We start from the raw sequence: 20879 nt of genomic DNA on the forward strand, positions 1-20879 counted from the left end.
TGTAGACGTATTGCGGGGAATTAGCACAAGAAAGAGAAGTGAATGTCGCAACGTAAACTTTATATTGTAAATAAACTGTGATCTCAGTAGAAAGCGCTGACATGAAACTCATTCGCTCTACGTGTTCTGTGATCACGTGACATTGTTCCATGATTCCACTACCAGGGCCAGGGGGTGGACTTGCATATGAAAGGGGTAGGGATAGTTGTCGTCTTGTTGGTTTCACTTGGAGTGTTCTGGGCAAAACACCAGCATATGTAGCCTATATGTAGCCGTGAAGGTCTTGTTTAGGGTTTCACGCGGAGAAATATAAAAATATATAATAATTTAATATGTTTTAAATATGGTCTCTTTAGGGGCTCAAAAAATCCTGGGCCATGCCATGATTGCAGTCTCCTTTAGGGGTTTAATTCAAAATTTCCGACGAGCATCCCCACCCTTTCGTATGCGAAGTCTCTCTCCCCCTCCCACCCCCCGGCCTCAGGCAGACTGGATGGCTGGCAGGCTGTTCAAGCTATTGCAAAATGTTCTACTGAGGGGAGTGGGGTGGGGTAATTGCGATGAAAAACATAATCCCAGCTGCTTATTGACTAAAAAAAAATAGTCACTAATATAACAAGAAAAGAAAATCATAGAGGGCTGAGAAAGATATATTTTGAGCGTTCAGGGTCCAAAAATAAATAAAATTCATGCTCAGCTTGAATCACCTACCCATCTCTCATCAACCCCTGAAAGGTTCAAGGTCGCCCCCTAAGAATATGGCGTAGCTGTTCACGAGCAAGACGTAGGTGTTTATGAGCAAGTTCTTTTTGCGTTGCATCGCTGTTTACCAGCAAGTTTTTATCGTGTGGGGTAGCTGTTTACCAGCAAGTTCTATATGTGTGGTGTAGCTGTTAACCAGCAAGTTCTTTGTGTGCGACGTGGCTTTTTATGAGAACAAAACGTGAGTATTTCTTCTTCATTTTAATTTGATTACAACATACAAACACCTTGCATCAGCGCGGGAATCAATACTCAAGTAACACCTTACTCAAGTCAATATAGCTGACTTCGATCGCACGATTGTGTGACTTTGAGATAACCTTGAAGCATTTTTCTAACAAACCTGAGCAAAATAATAAGCTTACCTAGCCTGCGTGGCCAATAGTCTAAACCGTCGGTTTAGACTTAACCAGGGATTTTGTGACACGTCCAGCTGCCACGTCCAGTTAAGCTCTCAGGGAGTATCGAGGATGCTTCAAGGAAAAATTATGGTGTGCTATGCTGCTTTTGTTTTACCTCACATCGGATTATTTAGCGGTACTGATTCGTTATTTCAAAATAACGAAAATGAATTGTCTCTGGCTTACACAGATATTTTTCTATCGTTTCTCTTAAGCTTTTAGAAAACAGTCCTAAGAAAATATGCCCGCTGATTGGTTAAAAATCGTGTTTCTATAGCTCGATGGAAACACAGAACTAGCACGAGCTGTTGACGTAATGATGGCACGAACAAAGAGAATTTACATTTTGATGATCAAAGTAAACAAGCTGTTTTTTTTTTTTTCGTCACGGTGTTTCCTAAAAGAAATAGAAAACATGTTCTCTGTGTTTTCTATTTCTTAAATGTCCCTGAATTAAGCCTTGCCAGGGGTGTTGTCTGCGTTGAAACAAACCCAGCCCCAGTTGTGACTGACTCTGATGTCAGTTAAACTATTTCTGCTCCTTACTCACAGGGAAGACTGTGTAGCAAACTCTTTAATTTACTTTGTTTATCAACACCATAGACTGATTTCAATGCTGCTGCTATGGCTCAGATCTTTACACATAGGTTTATACAGCTTGCTGTCAAAGTGTACTCGGCAAACGTTTTTACTTCTACATGTATGTGAATTACCATTGATAGAATGTGTTTGTATTTAACATTAATTTTAGCTTGCACTTCAGTGAAAGTTTGGCAGGAAATGTCAAAGCTCATTTAATATAAAGGATTATTAATAAATTATATTGATTATAATTCATATCCTCTTTTATTCTGCTTGTAGGACACTGAAATGGTTACATCTTATTGGCCTAGCCTACTTCACATTTTCAGCATAACAGACTTCCCAGTGTAAACAAGTATAACTTGGCTAGATAAGGTTTCACAAGACAGTACATAATGACCAGAGTAGTAGAAATCATTCCATATTTGTACCATCTGAGTTGTCATCTGAGCAAGCTTGCAATAAATGGTCTTTACTTGTTCTTTAAAGACTCACTATGTCTTTAAAAAAATCTGTCATTATTTAGTAGTTGGTTTTACATTCATATATGCATCGTTCATGTTTCAAATAAAATGACGAAGGATCACTACAACACTTTTTACTCTTAATAAGGTAATAAGGAAATTGCATGTCTGACCATGTATGCACTGCGTACCTATTTTTTTCACTCTTGGTATTTCACAACCGAATGTAACTGAGTGTGTGAAATACATGTAAGAAATATTAAATCGTAAGGCCAGGGTAGCAGCAGTCAATAATATTATATTATTATTTGGCTTTGGGTCATAAACTTAACTTGGATAATTCCACTGACCCGTGCTGTGTTTAGAGTGGTATTTCAGGCTGTTCCAGTGTCTCTGGTTTTATTACAATCATGCACAATCATTGAATTTGCAATCTGCACAAGTCATGTTAACCCTTAGCCGGGGACATGTCTACTAAAAGACAAGAAAAGAAAACCAATAGTATAAATTTGTACATGTACTGGATTGGAAAAGTTAGTTGATTTACTTTGCAATGACTTATGTTGCAGATGCTTGGTACAGATGATGGGTGGCCTTACTCACTTGGATTTGGATTTCTTGTTGCCATGCTTCAGTTCTTAACCCTCCCGTTTTCTCCAAGAAGTCCACGTTATTTATTACTTAACCTAAATAAAGAAGCAGAGACTGTGCAAGGTACAAGTACAGCAGAGCTCTTAGAAGTGGAATAATCCTTAAACATGAACATGAACATCAATTTACGTGTAATGCAAACATGTTAAGGGCTGTGTGAACTTGGTAAGGGCTGGCCTTACTTTAGGTTGGATTTTACGCTGTACTTGCAAAAATCCGAAAACTGACAATTCAAATAAATATACAGTGTATTGTGTAGGTAAAAGTAATTTTATGGGCCATGAAATACTAAGTTAAAAGCTGTTCAAAAATGTAAAGGAGAACCTAAATATCGTTTAATTAAATTACCTGTTAAAACAAAAGTTGAAAGGAGAGATCAGGAAGTTATAATGACTGGAGTATTTTGTGCCACTTCTGTTGGAAAGCGTTTTGTGTTCCCGTAATAATTGAAACGTGTTTTTCTACTTTTAAATTGCATCTAACCTGATTAACGTATTCTATTGAGGATGGTCGAACATTTTTGCAGTTACAAGAATAAATGTAAAATCTACCAAGTAGTAAACAATGATTGAATAACAAGGCGCTTTTTTCTCCTTTGAGACCTGAACATTGGCAAAAAGTTAAAACTTGTGAGGCTGGTTTTAAATCAACAGAGACGCAAAATTGTTGAACGCTATTCCAAAAGGCTTCTGTGATCGGGCATTCCCAGAAAAGATGAAACAACGTTTCTTGTGCTGTTTGACAAAAACAACAAAGATTTGATTCCGAAAATTTAATTTTAAATAGAAAAGAGTTTGTAGCTATTCTCCTGTGTAGAAATTGGAACTGGAAGTTCCTTAATTTCGTGCTTAATGTACATATCCTAGGTGGTAGATTAATTGACTCCCAGTCCAAACTTTCCACGTCGTCGAGTTCACAGTCTCTAATCCATTTCTTTTGGCTTTTTTCTGGGCGAGTACATCTTTTGGTGATGAGGATTTGGTAAGCTGCCTGACTTGGTTTGTTGGACGAGTTTAATTTAAGCAGTACATTTTCCAGAATTTTTTCTCCTGGCAGTGTCAATTTCAGAGATCTCGCAGCACCCCTGATAGTCGAGGTTACTCCTCAAAATTCAAGGAACGAAACTTGAAAACAAAACTTATCTTTGAAACAACTGTAAGATATTATTCTTGAATCACTTGTCATCAGATCGTTAATTTTCATCACCCCTGCATTAGCCCAGTGTTTATAAAATACAGTCTTGCCTGCGATTCTGATCATTGAGTTATTCCAAATATGACCAGCACTGAAATTAGCTTGAGAGGCAAAGGAATCCCTATAATTTAAGTCCGTCCACAGTTCAGTAAGTTCCTGGATGAAATCATCTTTTAAATGAAGTTTTTTTGGCATCTTTTGGTGCCAAATTACCAAGAAAAACTAATTTCCCGCCTACCTTAGATAAATGAAAATCGAAAAAGCACTTCCATTTAGATTTGCAGTTGAATTATACTCTTCTCTTCTTGCACCATCATATTTATAAATGTAAGCTCCAAAATAGCTCACCACCACTACAGATCATTGATTATAATAATTATAATAATAATTATGAATTTGTTGTGCGCAAATTCCATACGTATATGTTCAAATGCGCATTACAATTAAAATACATAAAAATGAACGTTACACGCTAAAAGTGAAAATTACAGCTTAAAAACTAAAATTCTAAAAAACTAAGTTATATGTGAAAAATTACAAGTGTTAAAGTACAATTTATACCTAACTAAAATCTAAAATTCCAAGAAATTGCAATACTATTCGGATTTTAATAAAAACGCTTTAGAAAACAAATTTGTTTTAAGTTTGCCTTTAAAATCAGTATTTCATCAATAAAATAAAATACAAGTATAAAATCGAAAAGATTAATCAGTGTTTTACAACGCAAAGTTCCTCTTCTTCTCCTTATTTCTCTTCCTTTATGTAGATTTTGAATAACAATAAGGGAAATACTGTAAATTAAAAACACTTAGAATACATGTTTAGATTTGTCAAAAAAAATGTAACTAGTGCTAGCGTTATTGTAATTACTTATGTTATCGTTGGTATCTTTGTATTAATATAAGTTACGGTACTTGTATGTAAAGTATTAGCAGTCATTGTAATTACTCGCGCTTATGTTAGTAGGAGGGTTTTAATGAAAGTTATGTGTTTGTAAAGTTTTGTGTGTGTGTGTGTGCGTGCGCGCAAAAGCATTAAAAATGTGAAGAAAATATGCTAATGAGGCAAAATTTGGACCCAATATGGTCTAAGCTCTCGTAAATGACTACCTCCGATAAGTAACCATCAAGGTTTGACATTTTGGGTGGTCGCTTACAGGAGGTTCGAATGAAACTAGAAACTTTATTTAGGAGATTTGGAAATCACGCCAACAGCATTATTTTGTAATGTTTTCTTTCAAGTGTCATTGCCTGAATCATGAGCATTTTGCCTGAAAAATAACATGATTTCCATAGCTGGACCCGGCCCTCCCCGCTTGTATGCTTATGGTTTTAAGGCCCGAGCTGGTCTCAGTTTGAATGTCATTCCAGTATTTCATTAAAGGAACAAGCACGTTAAAGAAAAATCATTCAAAGTTAAAATCTGTGTGGAGTGCAATAATAATAAGTTTAGCCCTTGTTTACCATGAAAATATTTTGTTTTTTGTTTTGGAAACAGCCCTGAATAAGCTAAGAGGAACTACTGATGTAATGATGGACATTGAAGAAATGAGGGTACGTTGTCATAACCTTTTTTCCTCAAAATATTTAACTGTCAAAAACAGTCAGAATGAGTGCTCTGTAGTGACATAACTGATAGCATTAAAATGATTTGACTGACAGATTGAACAGGAACATCAGCTGAGAGAGCAGGTAGTCACTGTGGCCAGCCTGCTTCAAATGAAAGCACTGAGAATTCCATTGCTGATAAGTGTTGTGTTACAGCTGGGTCAACAGCTTAGTGGAATCAATGCAGTAAGTTGTGTTTGTGTTGGAGTACAATGTACTTTACTTATTACTAGAAGAAAGAGTTCAAGTAATAGATATAACATGAAAGGCCGTGTTTGACCACAATTCCAAACACCGAGAACAGAGTTGAAAATATGATGCACAGCGGAGTATTTTTGACGAACTACGAGGTGTTTGGAAATTTGGTCAAACACGGTCTTGAGTGTTTGATATATGTTCTCAATCAAAATTAAAATGAAGGAGAAACAGGAGAATTAAAATCGTAAAATTCTTTGCTAATCAAGATCAGATATCCAAACACCGTCAAGGTCATGATTTCCTTTGTTTTAAACTTGATGAATTATTAATGAGTTTGAGAATGGCACTTACAGTCTTTCCCATAATACCGTGAACACCAGAGAAAATTTCTGGAATGTTAATTGTTTCGCAACCAATCAGTTTATGGTAGGATTGGTACATGTATGTATACAGTACCACCTGAAATCATTTGCACATTGGCATGTTTGAACTGAAAGGATAGAATTCTGAATTGCCTGTGAGAGGAATGAAACAAAACCCTACAGTTACAGAACAAAAAGCCAGGATGAAAATTTACAAATTTACCTCAGTCAAACGGTTGAAAGACGGTGTTGTGTTTATATTGATTCTGAATTTGCCATACATGTATTTTAAAACCTTCGTATATACTTTCCTTTTGTGTGACCATCATTAATGACTTATCAGCTGGCATAATGATCAACTGATCATCAATTTACACAGTAGTAATTGTTTGATATTGATCAAGGCTCCATAAACATAAAAAAATACGTTTATTGCCTCTTAGAAAAACGTTTCCCATTTCATACATTTGCTGCTTATATATGTAGCTGCTTTTAGCATACCTTTCAAAGAACATCATTCTCAGCAGATTTTAAGTTACTAAGGGGTGGAAATTTTGTTGGAGAAATTTAGAGATCGACCAGGATATCAGCATTTTGATCATTACTCGTAATCTCTGACACCACGGCAGTAACCATCTGCTGCTTGGAGTCTTCAAATTGTTTGGGAAAGTTTTTACCTAATAATTATAAGGGTTTTGTCTCTTGTGAACCACATTCAATGGGTCTTTTGGCAACAGTAACAAGCAAGCAATTTTATCCCAAGTACAGCTGTAGGCAGTGTGACCTGATATCTGAATACATGTACATAATGATTTTATAATCGATAAAAATTAATCAATTAATATCGATTGGTTTCACCAATCAATGAAAACCGATACTCGCAATGCAAGTCTTCTTAAGGTGGCTTACTACAGTTTTGATGGATTATAACAGCCCAACTTCTAAATCGTTTCAAAAATGTTCCAAGGTTCCTTTCTCTATTTACTGTTTGCTTGGGTCTTTTACCATTTTATGTGAAACTTGCACAATTGAACGTCAACAAATCGCCAAAATGAACGACTGTGTATCTAAGAAGAGACTGTAGGTTAAATTACGTTTTTCTCAAAATCTACCCATATGACGCCACCTCAGAATTTCAGGAATAAGAAATCGGCTCTGATTTAACATTCATGCAAAGTAAAATAAAAATAGGTCCGCAATGCGAACTTGTGTGGGATTTCAGTCAAATAAGAGTTGTTGCGCTGTGGATAAATCAGAGAAATTGTAGCTTTAAAGTGAATATTTATACATTTTGTCGTTTTGTAGTGATGAACATCGAGTAAAGATACCGTAGAGTCCTGGTTATAAGATCCCAAGCTGCAGACGAAAAAACGGTTACAGGAGAAACATGTTTGAACTTTAGTTTCCAGGAAATTCGCTCCCTTAGGGTTCGGCTACACGGAACTCTTTGCCGTGGTAAATAACCCTTTTACCACGGGATACTGCATTTAGTGGGTATGACCAATATTTCCGGAGGTAAATTTCCCGTGGTTAATACCCATGGATACATAAAAAAGATCACATGCAGCGCCCTTGACATTTAATGTAGTAAGTTGCATTGGTGTTTTGATGTCCAAGGTATTACGAGGAAATCACGTGTCTCCGTTTGTCATTAATATGTACCCTAAAAGGGTAAAATGGTTTTCCTCCGTGTGCCATTTTTGTTACCTTGGCAAAATCCCGTGTAACCGTTGATTCACAACGTGTACTAAAACCCGGGAAAAAAAAACAAAAAAAAAAAGTCAGCGGACATATTTATAGCCCCAAGTTATTAGGGGGTGGGGGGGGGGGGGGGGTCATTGAAAGAGTCACTGGAGTAAACACATTTTGCAGGTTGGGCTTGTTTTTCGCAGCAGGGGTGAAAACAAATGACATCATCGAAAAGCAAGTGCACACGAGAAGGTTTAGTTTTCGGTTGCGATTCTGGACCGTGCAATCAACAATAACGTGGCCTGTTTCGTCGGGATGTCATATGACGTGTTACATAACTGGGACAATTAATGTTCACGAACACAACTTTTGAATCGCGTTGGCTTGGGGATGTTTACTGTGGGAACAGCTTTATTTCATGAGCTACATTTGTCCTCGGATGTGTTGATTAGTATCAGTGGAGACAAATAGTTCAGTTAGCCTCAGCTCTTACGCAGACGCCCCCCGCTCCCCCCCCCCCCCCCCGCCTTCCCCGCCTCGATGTACATGAAACGGCAACAGAAATGTAGTCTACTTTTATTCGTCAGCGGAAATATTAGAATCGGTCGCTGGTTGCACGGAGTTTGTTTACGACAAATCAGCTTCGATTACAAATGTCAGCTAATATTCGTGCTTCCAGCTGAGAAAACTGTATGTAAATTATACTTTTAGAAATTAGGTTTTGTGCTTAAACATGACCAGTACGTGTGAAAATGTTTAGCGTGAAGTTTGAAGGCAAATGCAAATATTTAGTCGTTTTAAACTCGTGAGTCTACGGAAACTGCACCGTCACGCAACGTATCAAGAAGTCATGGTGTATCAGTCGAGAGGACCTCAACTTGCTAACCATAAATACACAGGAAAATACTGGGCTTTATCATGTTATATCTGTCCGTAACACTTCGGTTGTTGATATAAAAATGCTGATTCTGGCAACAGACGGGAGTCGAAAGTAATGAAATCAATCAAGCGTAAATTGTCTTCCGACAGTTGCAGACTGCGCGGCGCGACATGCACAATGTTTACTAGAACATACGACTAGAATTTCACTTTCCGCAGAAATTGTCGGGATTTTCATCTGATCAAAGAAATTTCAATGTGAAATAATTTAAATATGTAATTGCAGAAAGTTCTGTCCGAGAACTGCAACTTTGTATGATTGTTGTTTGATTTACTGATTGTTCCTTATTCATCCAAGAATTTCGCGCATATACAGAAAGCGAATGTTTACCCACTTTATAATAAATGGCGCGTCAAAAATAAATACGGTAGCGAGTGTCTGAAAAACACTAAGACCTAAGGCCGAAGACTCCCTCCGAATCTCAAAACCAAGACAAATTCGCCAAGAAACAACACCCGCTAAGAGTAATCACACTAATGGCCGCCGCACAAAAACACTCAACCTCTTGCTAGTGGAACCCAGTCTACACGCCAAGTAGAAACCACATGACAAACGCTTTGCTCTCGTGGACAAATAAATAAATAAATAAATAAATAAATAAATAAATAAATAAATAAATAAATAAATAAATAAATAAATAAATAAATAAATAAATATCGCTGGCGTTGACAAAGTGTGGGAAATCCCACACAAAAATCTGTAAGACAGATTTTTTTTTTGCAAACTAAGAAAATGTGAGATCAAAAATAGCCCAAAACCTGTCTGACAGATTTTCATTTCACTTTGCATGAATGTTAAATCAGAGCCAATTTCTTATTCCTGAAATTTTGAGGTGGGTTCATACGGGTAGATTTTGAGAAAAACGTAGTTTAACCTACTAGTTCCCAGTCTCTCCTTAGGTACTCGGTCGTTCATTTTGGCCATTTGTTGACGTTTAATTGTTCAAGTTTCAAATAGAATGGTAAAAGACTTCAGCAAACATTAAATAGAGACTTCCGCAAACATTAAATAGAGAAAGGAAAAGCATCTCGGAACGTTTTTCAAAAGAGTTAGAAATTGGGCTATCATAATCCATGAAAACTGTAGTAAGGTACCTTAATTGCATCGATTTTAATTATCGGTTTTAATAAATGAACGATTTATAATTCTTAGCCGCAAGCGGAAACGTTACGCTGAAGTTTTGCGAGTCGTAAGGTGACGGGCGAAATGAACGTTTTATTGATAGAGGCTGTAGTGAAGGGCTACCACGAGTGCCCATTTACAGTAAGCACAGGTGAAATTTGTGAATGTGGATGATTTGTTGTATGAAGAAACGAAATAATTTACCTTTTCAAGTCCAGGTTGGGTTTATAGTTGGCAAAAGAAATGTCTCATGATGTACTTTTGAGCAGCCATCCAAGGGGGTTGAACCTCAGCATTAAGCTTAAAAGACCTTGTGAAACACTCTGTGAAACCTACAGCAAATGTGCATATGATTTCAGAAATTACTGTAAATATGCCACACCTGATGAGGTTGACAGAGATTTCAATGATACAGTGGAATTTCAATTTCTACTAGCTAACTGTGAATAACTTTCATAGGTGTTTTATTATTCCACATCAATACTTGAGAAGGCTGGTGTTAAAGAAAGTCGTGTAGCATCTTGCGCTGTTGGTGTTGTCAGTGTAATTATGACTGGTGTTACAGTAAGTACATGCTTTGATAGCTTTAGGATGTGTGTGCAATATCCAGACTTTTATTTTGGTCAGATAATGAGTTACTTGTGTCAGAAATACATTAGGAAAAAAATAATATCCCAATTTTTAATAATTGTCTCTTGATTAATGTAACTCGGTATATATTGTCCTCCAAGGTTTTTCATGTAACAAATATGAATGAAAAATATAAAACTTTAAGGTAAAAAGCTGTTAAAATTATGAGTCTAAACGTTTTCGATCTGTTTGATCATCAGAAGAGTGAAATAATATGCTTTGATAGCTTTATTATATATTTCACTCTGATGATGATCAAAGAGATCAAAAACGTTTAGACTCATAATTTTAACAGCTTTTTACCTTGAAGTTTTATATTTTACTGTTATCGGCGAAATGTATATAAATATGAATGAGTGAGTGCATACCTTAATTTGAGTGTCAATACTAAAATAGTTGCTGGTAGTAAAATAGAACTTTTCAAAAGACTTTTATAATTTCAAAATTTGTTATAGATGCGATTAATTAGCAATTGGCCCTTGAGTTGCACAAGTCAGGAAGTGATCGTGTTCGTGACTTCAAATCGGCCCTGCGCTTCATGCTCATCCAATTTTGAAATTACTCGCGACTGATTACTCCCTGGGTTGTGCTCCACACGGTCCAATTACTATTATGATACTTTGTACATGTATGTCTTTACTCTTTAAGAACTTTTTATGAAAATATTTGAAGTAGGTGTATCTATTAAGGAGGAGGTAACTTTGTTGATCTCCTCTAGAGGTGTAGTACAGACGTAAGCCCTTGGAAAGTATAGAAATTTGTTTTGAAATCAGAACATTCTTCAAATTCACGAAAAGAAAAAAAAAGTTATTTGGGACTTCCATTCAATACGCAACATTTTGGACGCCTTAGAATAGAGCGTTTTCACGTGACGTCATCAAATTCTTAAATCCAAAACTAAAGGGCCAGCAAAGTTTTTATCCCCACCGGGCATCAGAGGTGCTAAAGTTACATCTGCTTACAACTTCTCAGCTCATTGTCGGTTTTCATGTGACGTCATCAATTTCCAAAATAAGAAATTACCAATCCTCGTGAAGTTTTAGTTTCATCAGATGTAAGACCCTCTAATAACTTGACGATTTGCAACGTTTAAGCCCGACAGGGTTCCTCATTATGTAATGGAGCACGTCGGAATTTCCAAGTTTATGCGTTGCGTGGCATTAAAATGGCGGTTCGATAAGGCTGTCGAGTAAGTCAAAAGATGGGTTATTGCTCAAGTTTTTACTAACTAAACAGTTTTTGCTCTAGGCAAAGTATTAATTTCAATGTATCGGAGCTCTAGAGTAATAACGTTTCGTTTCAATGGCAAAACTCAATGACAGATGTTTCTGTTACGGCCGCCATGTTTGTGTCCCTCCGAGGGGTACAAACATTGCAACACCATACAAAGCTCTATAAATTTGAGTGAAACACTTTTCCGAATAACGCGCGGATGGAAAACCGTACAGACTTAAAACTTGGCGAGGTTATTTATATATCAATCATCTTTCATATCTCTTATTTTTGATGGCGTGACACTGCAAACCAGCCATAGCGCCCTTCGTTTGGAAACCAGCGCGTTTTGAATTTCAAAGTTATGCTGGTGCGTGGCATAAAGCTACGATCGCGTTTGTCGAAGAATATGTATTTATCTCGTGATTTTGAGCCATTTAAGACGTTGTCGTATTTGGAAAAGGGCTTATTTGAATGTTTATTTGTTCCGCGGAGATAATCATTGTCCCAGATAACCAAAGTAAGTTTCCGGCAGCCATATTGGTGAACCACAGAGGAACACCAACATGGCGGCTCCATACTAGGCTTTGTAAATTTGCGCGGAACATTTATCTCAACTTTGGGACAACGTACACACATTAAACTTGGAGAACTGTCTTCTTTATTTATCTTCTGTAATATCACAATTTCTTGACCTTATCCACTGAATCGTTTTTTATTTTATTTTCTATTGCGCGTGACAATGAAAACGCTCTATACCATGATTTTTTTTTTATAACAAAAAGAGCACCATGATTTGTTGGAAACAAGTCTACTAACACTTTTATTAGAGATGAAGAACTTGTTGAAAGGTAGTGATCAATAGAATTCATGTTCACATCAAAAACTGTTTCTGATCTAATAATATACATCCAATACAACTTATACAAAATATGATAAAATACAATTAAAAATACGTTAAAAGCCTTCTCAGTTTACCTCTTAATATTTGTAATTAACAAGCTGCAATGATTTCTGTTTTGTGATTGGCTAAATCAATGCAGAAAAGTGAAATTTAGTGCAAAATGCTTAAATTGGAAATGATTGACAGTGCGGACAAAATAAACTCAAGCTTGAAGTGAATTATGCTGGAGCCGATCACAACGGCACTACAAAATTCGAGTTGAAAAATAAATGTGAAAATGCTTAGTAGTCCAAAGCGAAACACGAGGAAGGACCCAACGAGATGTCCTAAGAACCTCCAACATCTTTTGTTACTTTTTAAAACCAAAGGTGCAAACATTATACTTTTGCCAAAGATTAGGTAAGTTCACCACTCACTGACAAAACGCGGCAAACGTTTCGGCAAATCTAACTTGAAAAATGCCTACTGAAGAAGCTAGCATCAGACAGCAACCTGGAGAAGTCAATGAATGTCCTTCAGTACTGAGAAAATCTGTTTCGTGGTAGATTTTAGCTGCGTATTTTGGCATTTTGGTTGAATGAAGCAAATTGTGTTGAAGTTGAAAGGTTTCTTCTTGGTGAAGATAAACACAGATTAAACACGCATTTGATTACCCATAGCAATTGTGAGATTTCTGCTGTGATGAGTCCTATTTTGACAAGTTATTCAATTTTGTCTTTAAAAGTTGTAGGTCCCCTAAAGGTTTGCCATTCAGAGTCAACGATTGGAAAAATGTCGATTTACAGTTATTTCCTGGGTCAAAGTGTTTTGATACCCACGTAGATTTGACTGCTTTACTTGATGTTGTGTATAATTATAATCTAGATTTAGCCAAGCCAGGTTGTTTAAAGCCTGATTAAGCAAACACAGGATAGTTGATTTAAGGGTTTTTTTTTTAACTTGTTGGTGAGGTTTTCTGCTTATATTGTTTGACCTTCTGAGTTTGAATAATCTCAAACTACACAAAACAGAAGCAGTGAAAAACATTTTTATACGAGAAAAATTTATAGTACGGTTAACTTTTAATCCTGGGTCAGCGTTAACCGGGTTAGTTCCGAACAACGCAGCCCTAATTACAGTAAGTTGACCTTGTTTGAGCCTGCGATCTAATCGAAAAGCGGTTAACTTAAAAAAACACGTGGCCTCGATGAGCACAAAACTTGAGCCCGCAATATGGTCATGTGATACTGGTCAGTGGATACCTTGTTTTGACAGGTGTCAATGGACCATAGAATGGATGTCCAATATCAAAGATGTACAATGTTAACTAAGGCCGCATGTCCTATTAGCTGGTCTGGAGTATGGCCGCCATGTTGTGCGACAAGGTCGTCGTCGCCATCATCGTCGTGTATACGCGCCCACGAGCAATACCGCCTGCTATTTTCACCGTGAGAAAAACGACTCACAGGTTTCTATGAGTATGGGGCGTCGCTTGTCCTTCATTTTCCTGAAGGTGTTTGTTTAACATACTGTAGCAGGTGCAGCAACCTGTTAGAACTCCTTTAGAGTTTCGATGCTTTTCTTCATAAACTGCTGTAAAATCTCTCTCTCTCTCTTAATTAACCATTTACTTGTTTCTAATACACTAGATGACAATATGTTACGTATTGCAGAATCTTCTCTAAATGTGTAGCTGGTTTGTATGTATTGCTCCACTCGAGCTGTATCTGGTTTACTTTCTTGTGTCTTTTAATTTTGATCCAGACCATGCATTCTGATGTACATGTATCTGTTTGTGTACATCTGTTTGGTTCTGAAAGCTTTCCCAATAGTAACATTGTATAATTTCAGGTTAAAACAGTTGAAATTATTGGAAGAAGGTCATTACTGCTGGTAGGATTTGGTGGCATGTTTGTCTTCTATGCTGTGATGACAGTATCCTTCCGTTATGAGGTAGGAGGGCGGTGTTGAAAAGATTTTTGTCTTAAGGTGATTCCGTAGTACTGCATTGCGCATCCCTACTGCGCACGATTTCCGCATGATTAGCGCGCGCACATGAGCGCGTGCGCGTACAAAACGTAAGAGATTTCCCTCAAACTAAGCTCGATAGCGAAATAAATGCTCCTTTTCTCTTAAAAGAGGACGGTGACCCCCACTTTTTATTTCATAATTTCAGTGAGAACAATATCCTCAATAACTGAGAAAAAAGTTTGCAGAAATCTATGGCTACTTGTTTGGCAAATGATTAAAATACTACAGAGGGAGACATGACGGGCCCAACAGCGCATGTCCAAATTATGTTTCCTTTAAAGGATAAAAAAAATGCAGGGTATTTTAGGACATTTTTTCTGGGACGTAGATCAATAAACAATCAAAGGATGTCAAACTCTGTGTGATATAACACGCTGCATTGAAAAATTATCGAGCTTATTTGTCGCGCACGGAAATTACCAAAAGTCACATAAATAACCGTATTTGTCAACATTAGGGCGTGAAAACAAGCACGGTGAGCCCTCTTTTTACTACGTTTTTAAACTCGTGGATGCGCGAAGCGTAGAAACGTGTTTGTTGCGGGGACTCCGATATGCAAATGTGTCACTCACTCACTCAGGTGTAGACACTGCTCGTAATAGACCAATTTCGATATATTAAAATTCAGCCGAAAACAATGGACCTCAGCACGAGGCTCTGGGGAATAAACCCCACAAACTCTGTAGTTATTCCCCAGAGCCTCGTACTGAGGTCCATTGTTTTAGGCAGAATTTTAATATATCGAAATTGGTTTATTAGTCGGCCCGAGCGAGAGCGCCCGAGTCCGACGCCATGTTGGAATAGTAACCGCGCCCGACGCCATATTGGAATAGTAACCGAGCCCGACGCCATATTGGATTAGTAACCGTGCAGTCAGTGCGAGCCTACTTCTCAATGCGTGCATCGTACCAGCCCGAATATTGATGATTTTGTAGCTTTTACACGACCATTAATATCAGGTGTTTCGTTAAATTGAAGTGGAGTTGACTTCGAATGTTCGAATTAGTACTATGGCCAACTTGAAGGCTGAATTTCAGGAGCATTTGAGTCGTCCAGGCGTCAAAATGACCAGGAGATGTGCATTTGTTTGCTGGAAAGTGACCTGAAAAGCTAATGTGGTAAGCTTTGATGAGAATGTGTCTTATTCCTCGACCTTAATCAGCTTATATGAGCGAAACGAACAACTTTTGATGAACGAAACAGCTATTGAATGCAAGACAGACATCGGCACCATTGTATGATATTGTAATTTCATTTTTGAGTTATGTTTTTTTAAAAAAAAATACCTCTTAGTCGGCGCGTCGGGTATGTTACGGTTCAATGGGTGAGTGAGTGAGTGAGAGATGTATGTATGTCACACCAATCAGATTGGATCTACTATAAACAGCCAATCAAATTTCTTGTTGTGAAGGTATGTGAGGAGCTACGATCCCGATACAGTTCAGAACGGCCATATTTATTCTTCTATAAAAGAGGAGGAAGTATTCATATATTGGGTTTACTTCGACATTTTCTGTGGGTTAGGCTGAGGATTTTAGTTAAATGAACGAGATGAGCCTTGAGCTTTGAAACAGTTCGTGAGTTAGTAGTATCCAAATGAACGGAATATTTTCATTTTTAGTTACAAGGGTAACTTGATACTTCTCCTTTTCACAAGGTTTAAATTCAATTAAAGGTCACGAATCGTCGCTTCTAGTTCTTAGGACATGTTTTAGAGGGGACGAGACTTCAGATTTAAAACAGTTCTAACGTTTACAATAGTAAGTGCGGGTAACGATTGTTTTGTTCGTGTTGCATGCAAGTATAACGAGATATTTTTGTTTTTCAGTTACAAAGTTTAATTTGACACTCTTGTTTTTCACAAGGGAGTAAATTCAATTAGAGCGGACGAATCGTCACCACTCTTTCCCACGAGATGTTTGCTATCTTTAGTAACAAATAGTAACTTAACACTTTTGTTTTTTATATGGTAGTAAATTCAATTAGAGCTGACAAGTTATCGGCTATTGTTCCCAGGATATTAAAAAAAAAAGCTTTCATTTCTGGACGGTTTTTACGTCTCTGCAGTAGCAGTTTAATAGTTTTATTTGATGACATTCATTTCAGTCCGATATTTTTAAAGGTAAAAAGTATGAAAACTGTTCAAATGTTCTTTGAAGACTGTGCGGCACCAAGTGTCAGAGGTTTTTTTTCTCTTTCTTGCTATTTTCATTTAAGTTGTGTTGTGTTGTGTAAAAAGGGTAAACGTACGACTCGTATAAAATGCGAAATAGTCTCTAAATTAACTTGAGTATTTTTGAGCAAAAATTCCTCTTGGGGGTTGGAAGGGTTTTGTGATCGGTGAGTGAGGGAGTTATGCATGTGCGCATGTCACACCAATCACAGTGCGGGAACGAATCAAATTGCCTGTTAGAAAATAAGATGGTATCTACATTAATCTGGAGACGTGTCAGATTACATTAGTTTGTTCAGTCAAACATTTTATGGCTTAGGTTAATAAAGATGGTGGATTTTAAGCTCGGTAATGAAATGTGACGGTGAATTAATCAACATGACACGAGCGTGGGACAAAGAAAAATTCTGAGTCCCCGACAGGAATCGAACCCATGACCTCCCGAACATCGGGCGGGCGCTCTATCCACTGAGCTAATGACACGAGCGAAGTTTTCTTTGTCCCACGCTCGTGTCATGTTGATTAATTCACCGTCACATTTTATGGCTTACTATTTAGCTATCTTACCATGACCGATGTAACATCGCATGTACATCATAAATTCCCAGTTTGTTTCTTGCTGTACATCACAACCAAAAAAGCTTGTTACATTAACCAAATCGTTACTGTAAACAGCTCCATGAATGCTCCTATCTCCGACACTTCGCACAAAAAAATAACTCTTGCACGCCTTGCGTGCTTATGTTTATAATTTAGTAACATCTAAACCTGAGGCCAGCCGAAATATTGTTTTAACTCTACGACGTTGTGTCAGCCTTGCAGTAGTGACGTATTATCGTTTTACTTTTCAAGTTTGGCTGATTAGATCTGCTGTGAGATCCAACGTTCAATCAAGCAGGACCTTCGTTCACCGCTTTGCATTTTAAACACTTAAGTTTTTCATGTTGAGTTGTCCATGTTCAACCGCCATCGAACTAAGTTTAGATTAAAGTTGCGTTCTCTATACTTATCTTGTTTATTTTAGTACATTAATCTGAACGCTAAGTGGGATCTGAAATGCACATAAACTTGGAAAGAAACTCCCAAATACTTGATTTTGATAAGCTTAAATGATTTTTACCCTGTCTTTTGTTTACACTTCTGCTTCCTGATTGAAAAGATAACAAAGGGAAAGGAACACCCTGTGAGCTTGTCCCCAGTTATTAGTTAATACTAAATACATTGACACTTCAATAAAGCTGTTATTATTATTGTTGGAACACATATTTATGGTCGACAGATTTGTCGGATCAACACTGAAAATGCTTGCAAAAGAGTCTACTTATTTTGATGTATTTTACGTACAATATATATATAGAGACAAGTGGTTCCACATTGGAAAAGAAGTACTGTCTCATAAGAAACCTTACCTATAACCTTAAATGAAATGCAATGAAAAACGTTGGTGAGCTCGTACGACTTGAATACTTGCAAATTTTTCCAGCTGGCAGATCAACATCAAGATCTGCTATGATTTGTTGGGCAGGAGTGTCCTCTGTGACCACTCCATGTTCTGCTGCAATTTTGCCACCCTAGCTATTCTGGACGTATGTCTTTGTAATTCGTGTGCAAAAAAAAAAAAGCCAACGAAAAAAGCCTACACTTTGTGAGTTAAGTGCGACCTTGCATGGTACAAACCCGGCTTGTTTTAACAGCATTTAATAATACACCAGTAATTGCAAGTTCACCAATATGTTTCATCTCTAGATTACCTAATCCACGAGCTTGGCCATAGGTCTCCTTTGATTAATATCTCCTTGTCCTGTAACAACAGCATACCAAGTTTCATCGGAAATCTATGGCGGGTTCTTTTACTAGGGAATCACCTTAACGTTATCGTGTTTCTTAGTGAAACATGCACTTTTACAAATTGAGGGCTTTCCTTTTTCACCTATCAGACCAGATTTTTTTAAATATCCTATTACATGTGGTCTCTATTGTTGAAATGATTTTGTCTTTGGTAATTGCAGAATTTGTATGGAATGAATAATGTATCTGTGGTGGCCACATTGCTGGTTGTTGTCTTTTTTCAAGTTGGTCCAGGTACAAATCTAAGATGAGTATGATATATATACGTTATTGGCCGACTGGGAGACCCGTATGGTGAAAAACTGTGACCGAGGTCTTGAAAATGCTGCCCGGGCCGCATTTTCAAGCCCGAGGTCACAGTTTTTCACTATACGGACCGACCTAAGCCGGACAATAACATGTTTATCTTTTTTTCTTGGGGTGAATTGTCTTACAAGTGGGTTTGTTTACGCAACTTTGTCATTGAATTGGCTTACGCGCCGTCTACAAACCATATGTAAAAAATCTAATGAGTGAGTAACTCAGATACTAGACAAGGAAAGATGTATTAAAGAACAGATTTATTTCGCACTACTTTATGTTAGTTGCATTTAGTTCACCAAACACTTTCTCCGAAAGTGTTTTTACGGTGTGAAGTTTCGTGCAAAGATTGAAGTTGTACTACAAAAACAATTTCTGTCAGTTGTTGCGAATCACTCAGAGTTTTCTACCGTAAACTGAGCAGCAGATAGCGAGGAAATTCGTTTAGTGTGTTCCACAGAAATTCTCTCAAATACAGCAACGATCAGAGAGGTGAACTCACTGAAATTGACTCATTTTTTACTTAAAATTGTACAGAGAGAGACGCACAGGATTTCGCGCCATTACAGCGCCGATCACCGAGCTACAAACAGCCAAACAAACTATTACAACTTCAAAAAACTCAATTGAATTTACTTACGTACAGTGACTTTCCTTGCCATTTAAAGGTCAATAGAGATAAACTTGCGTTGATAAATCGTCGATGGAAGTGTAAAAAGGGCGAAAGATTGACGATTACCGTTAATTTGTTCACGAAAATAGATCAACTCAATGGATTCCGCCCGCTGTGGCGGTCCGGATGAGAAAATTCCGCCCGCTCCAGGAACCAATCAAATTGCAGGATTTGTTGAATTTCGCCCGCTCACGAGCTGAGAAAAAGATAAATAGCAATATTACTATCATTTTTGTGTTTCAATTCAGAGAACAACTAGCGGAAAAAACATAGACATTTTTCCCAACTATGGTACATCAGGGACCTTAAAATACGAGGACGGGAAGGCCAGGATGGGAACGGCTGTGGACGCGGGAAACTTTCGCGGGTCCCGTTGTGTCACCAAAGACAAAATGCTTAAGATGTGCACTTTCGTAAAGGACAGCGACGTCAATAACTTGAGCTTCGTAAAAGCTATTCACAAAAGCAATAACTTCCTGTAGGCTAAAGAGATGGTAAAGAAATCCGAGTCTTATCCTATTAAGCTTAAACGATGGTGAGCAGACGATGCTGAATTTATACTTCTTTATAAGCGAAGCAAATATCTCTGTAAGTATTAAAATGTAATAAAGAAACCAGAATTTTCATACGAGAATATTAAATGAACAATCAGATCGACCTGCTTCAGATGGTTTTTACCACCGAGCGTTTGAGAATCCTGTTTCCGGAGAATCCTGACATTGAGTGAACATTTCAATTTCCATCTGTAATTGTAACAAGCTTTTGAAGCATTACAAAAATAAAGCAAATATTACATCAAGTTTCGGGTAGTTGAAGCAGCAACAACAACTAAACATCAGTTTGAAAATTTGCATTTTTGTTTGCTCGATAGATGCTTTCATGGCACTCATTCTTACAACGTTTTATCGACTGTACTTACGCTGATGTATTCTCAATGCACACAGTTTGTATTTCATTTTGAGCTTCCATAAAGCTGACAGTGACTGAACAGTGACTGAAATACAAATGAACAGACAATGAATATTTTTAATCACATCTTTTTTGTATTTCAGCGTACTATTTCTACACTACAATCACGAAAGACGTAAAGCCAATAAACATTCTCATCAATATAACTGAAAATAAGGTCGACTGGACCATTTGCAAGGGCAAAACAA

General features: G+C 37.3%; 2 protein-coding genes across 6 annotated transcripts in view; both read left to right on the top strand.

The window, feature by feature from the left end:
- Window positions 1-20879, top strand: part of LOC145482722 (ATP-dependent DNA helicase Q1-like) — a 361760-nt gene that overhangs the window by 260286 nt on the left and 80595 nt on the right. The window lies entirely within an intron of this gene.
- Window positions 1-20879, top strand: part of LOC145482684 (solute carrier family 2, facilitated glucose transporter member 3-like) — a 102928-nt gene that overhangs the window by 55541 nt on the left and 26508 nt on the right. For 4 of the 5 annotated variants that reach the window (XR_014048796.1, XR_014048797.1, XM_081461323.1 and 1 more), the window contains 6 exons: window positions 2779-2923; window positions 5552-5607; window positions 5716-5847; window positions 10432-10536; window positions 14549-14650; window positions 18911-18983. Coding sequence is in view for 3 of the 5 variants with exons in the window: in XM_081461323.1 (XP_081317449.1) it covers window positions 2779-2923; window positions 5552-5607; window positions 5716-5847; window positions 10432-10536; window positions 14549-14650; window positions 18911-18983 (613 nt within the window). In the remaining 2 variants the exon portion in view is untranslated. The remainder of the gene's footprint in view (window positions 1-2778; window positions 2924-5551; window positions 5608-5715; window positions 5848-10431; window positions 10537-14548; window positions 14651-18910; window positions 18984-20879) is intronic. The other variant, XM_081461326.1, reaches the window with a different exon arrangement.

This window comes from Orbicella franksi, chromosome 3 (assembly GCF_964199315.1).
Source record: "Orbicella franksi chromosome 3, jaOrbFran1.1, whole genome shotgun sequence".
NCBI classification, from domain to species: Eukaryota; Metazoa; Cnidaria; class Anthozoa; order Scleractinia; family Merulinidae; genus Orbicella; species Orbicella franksi.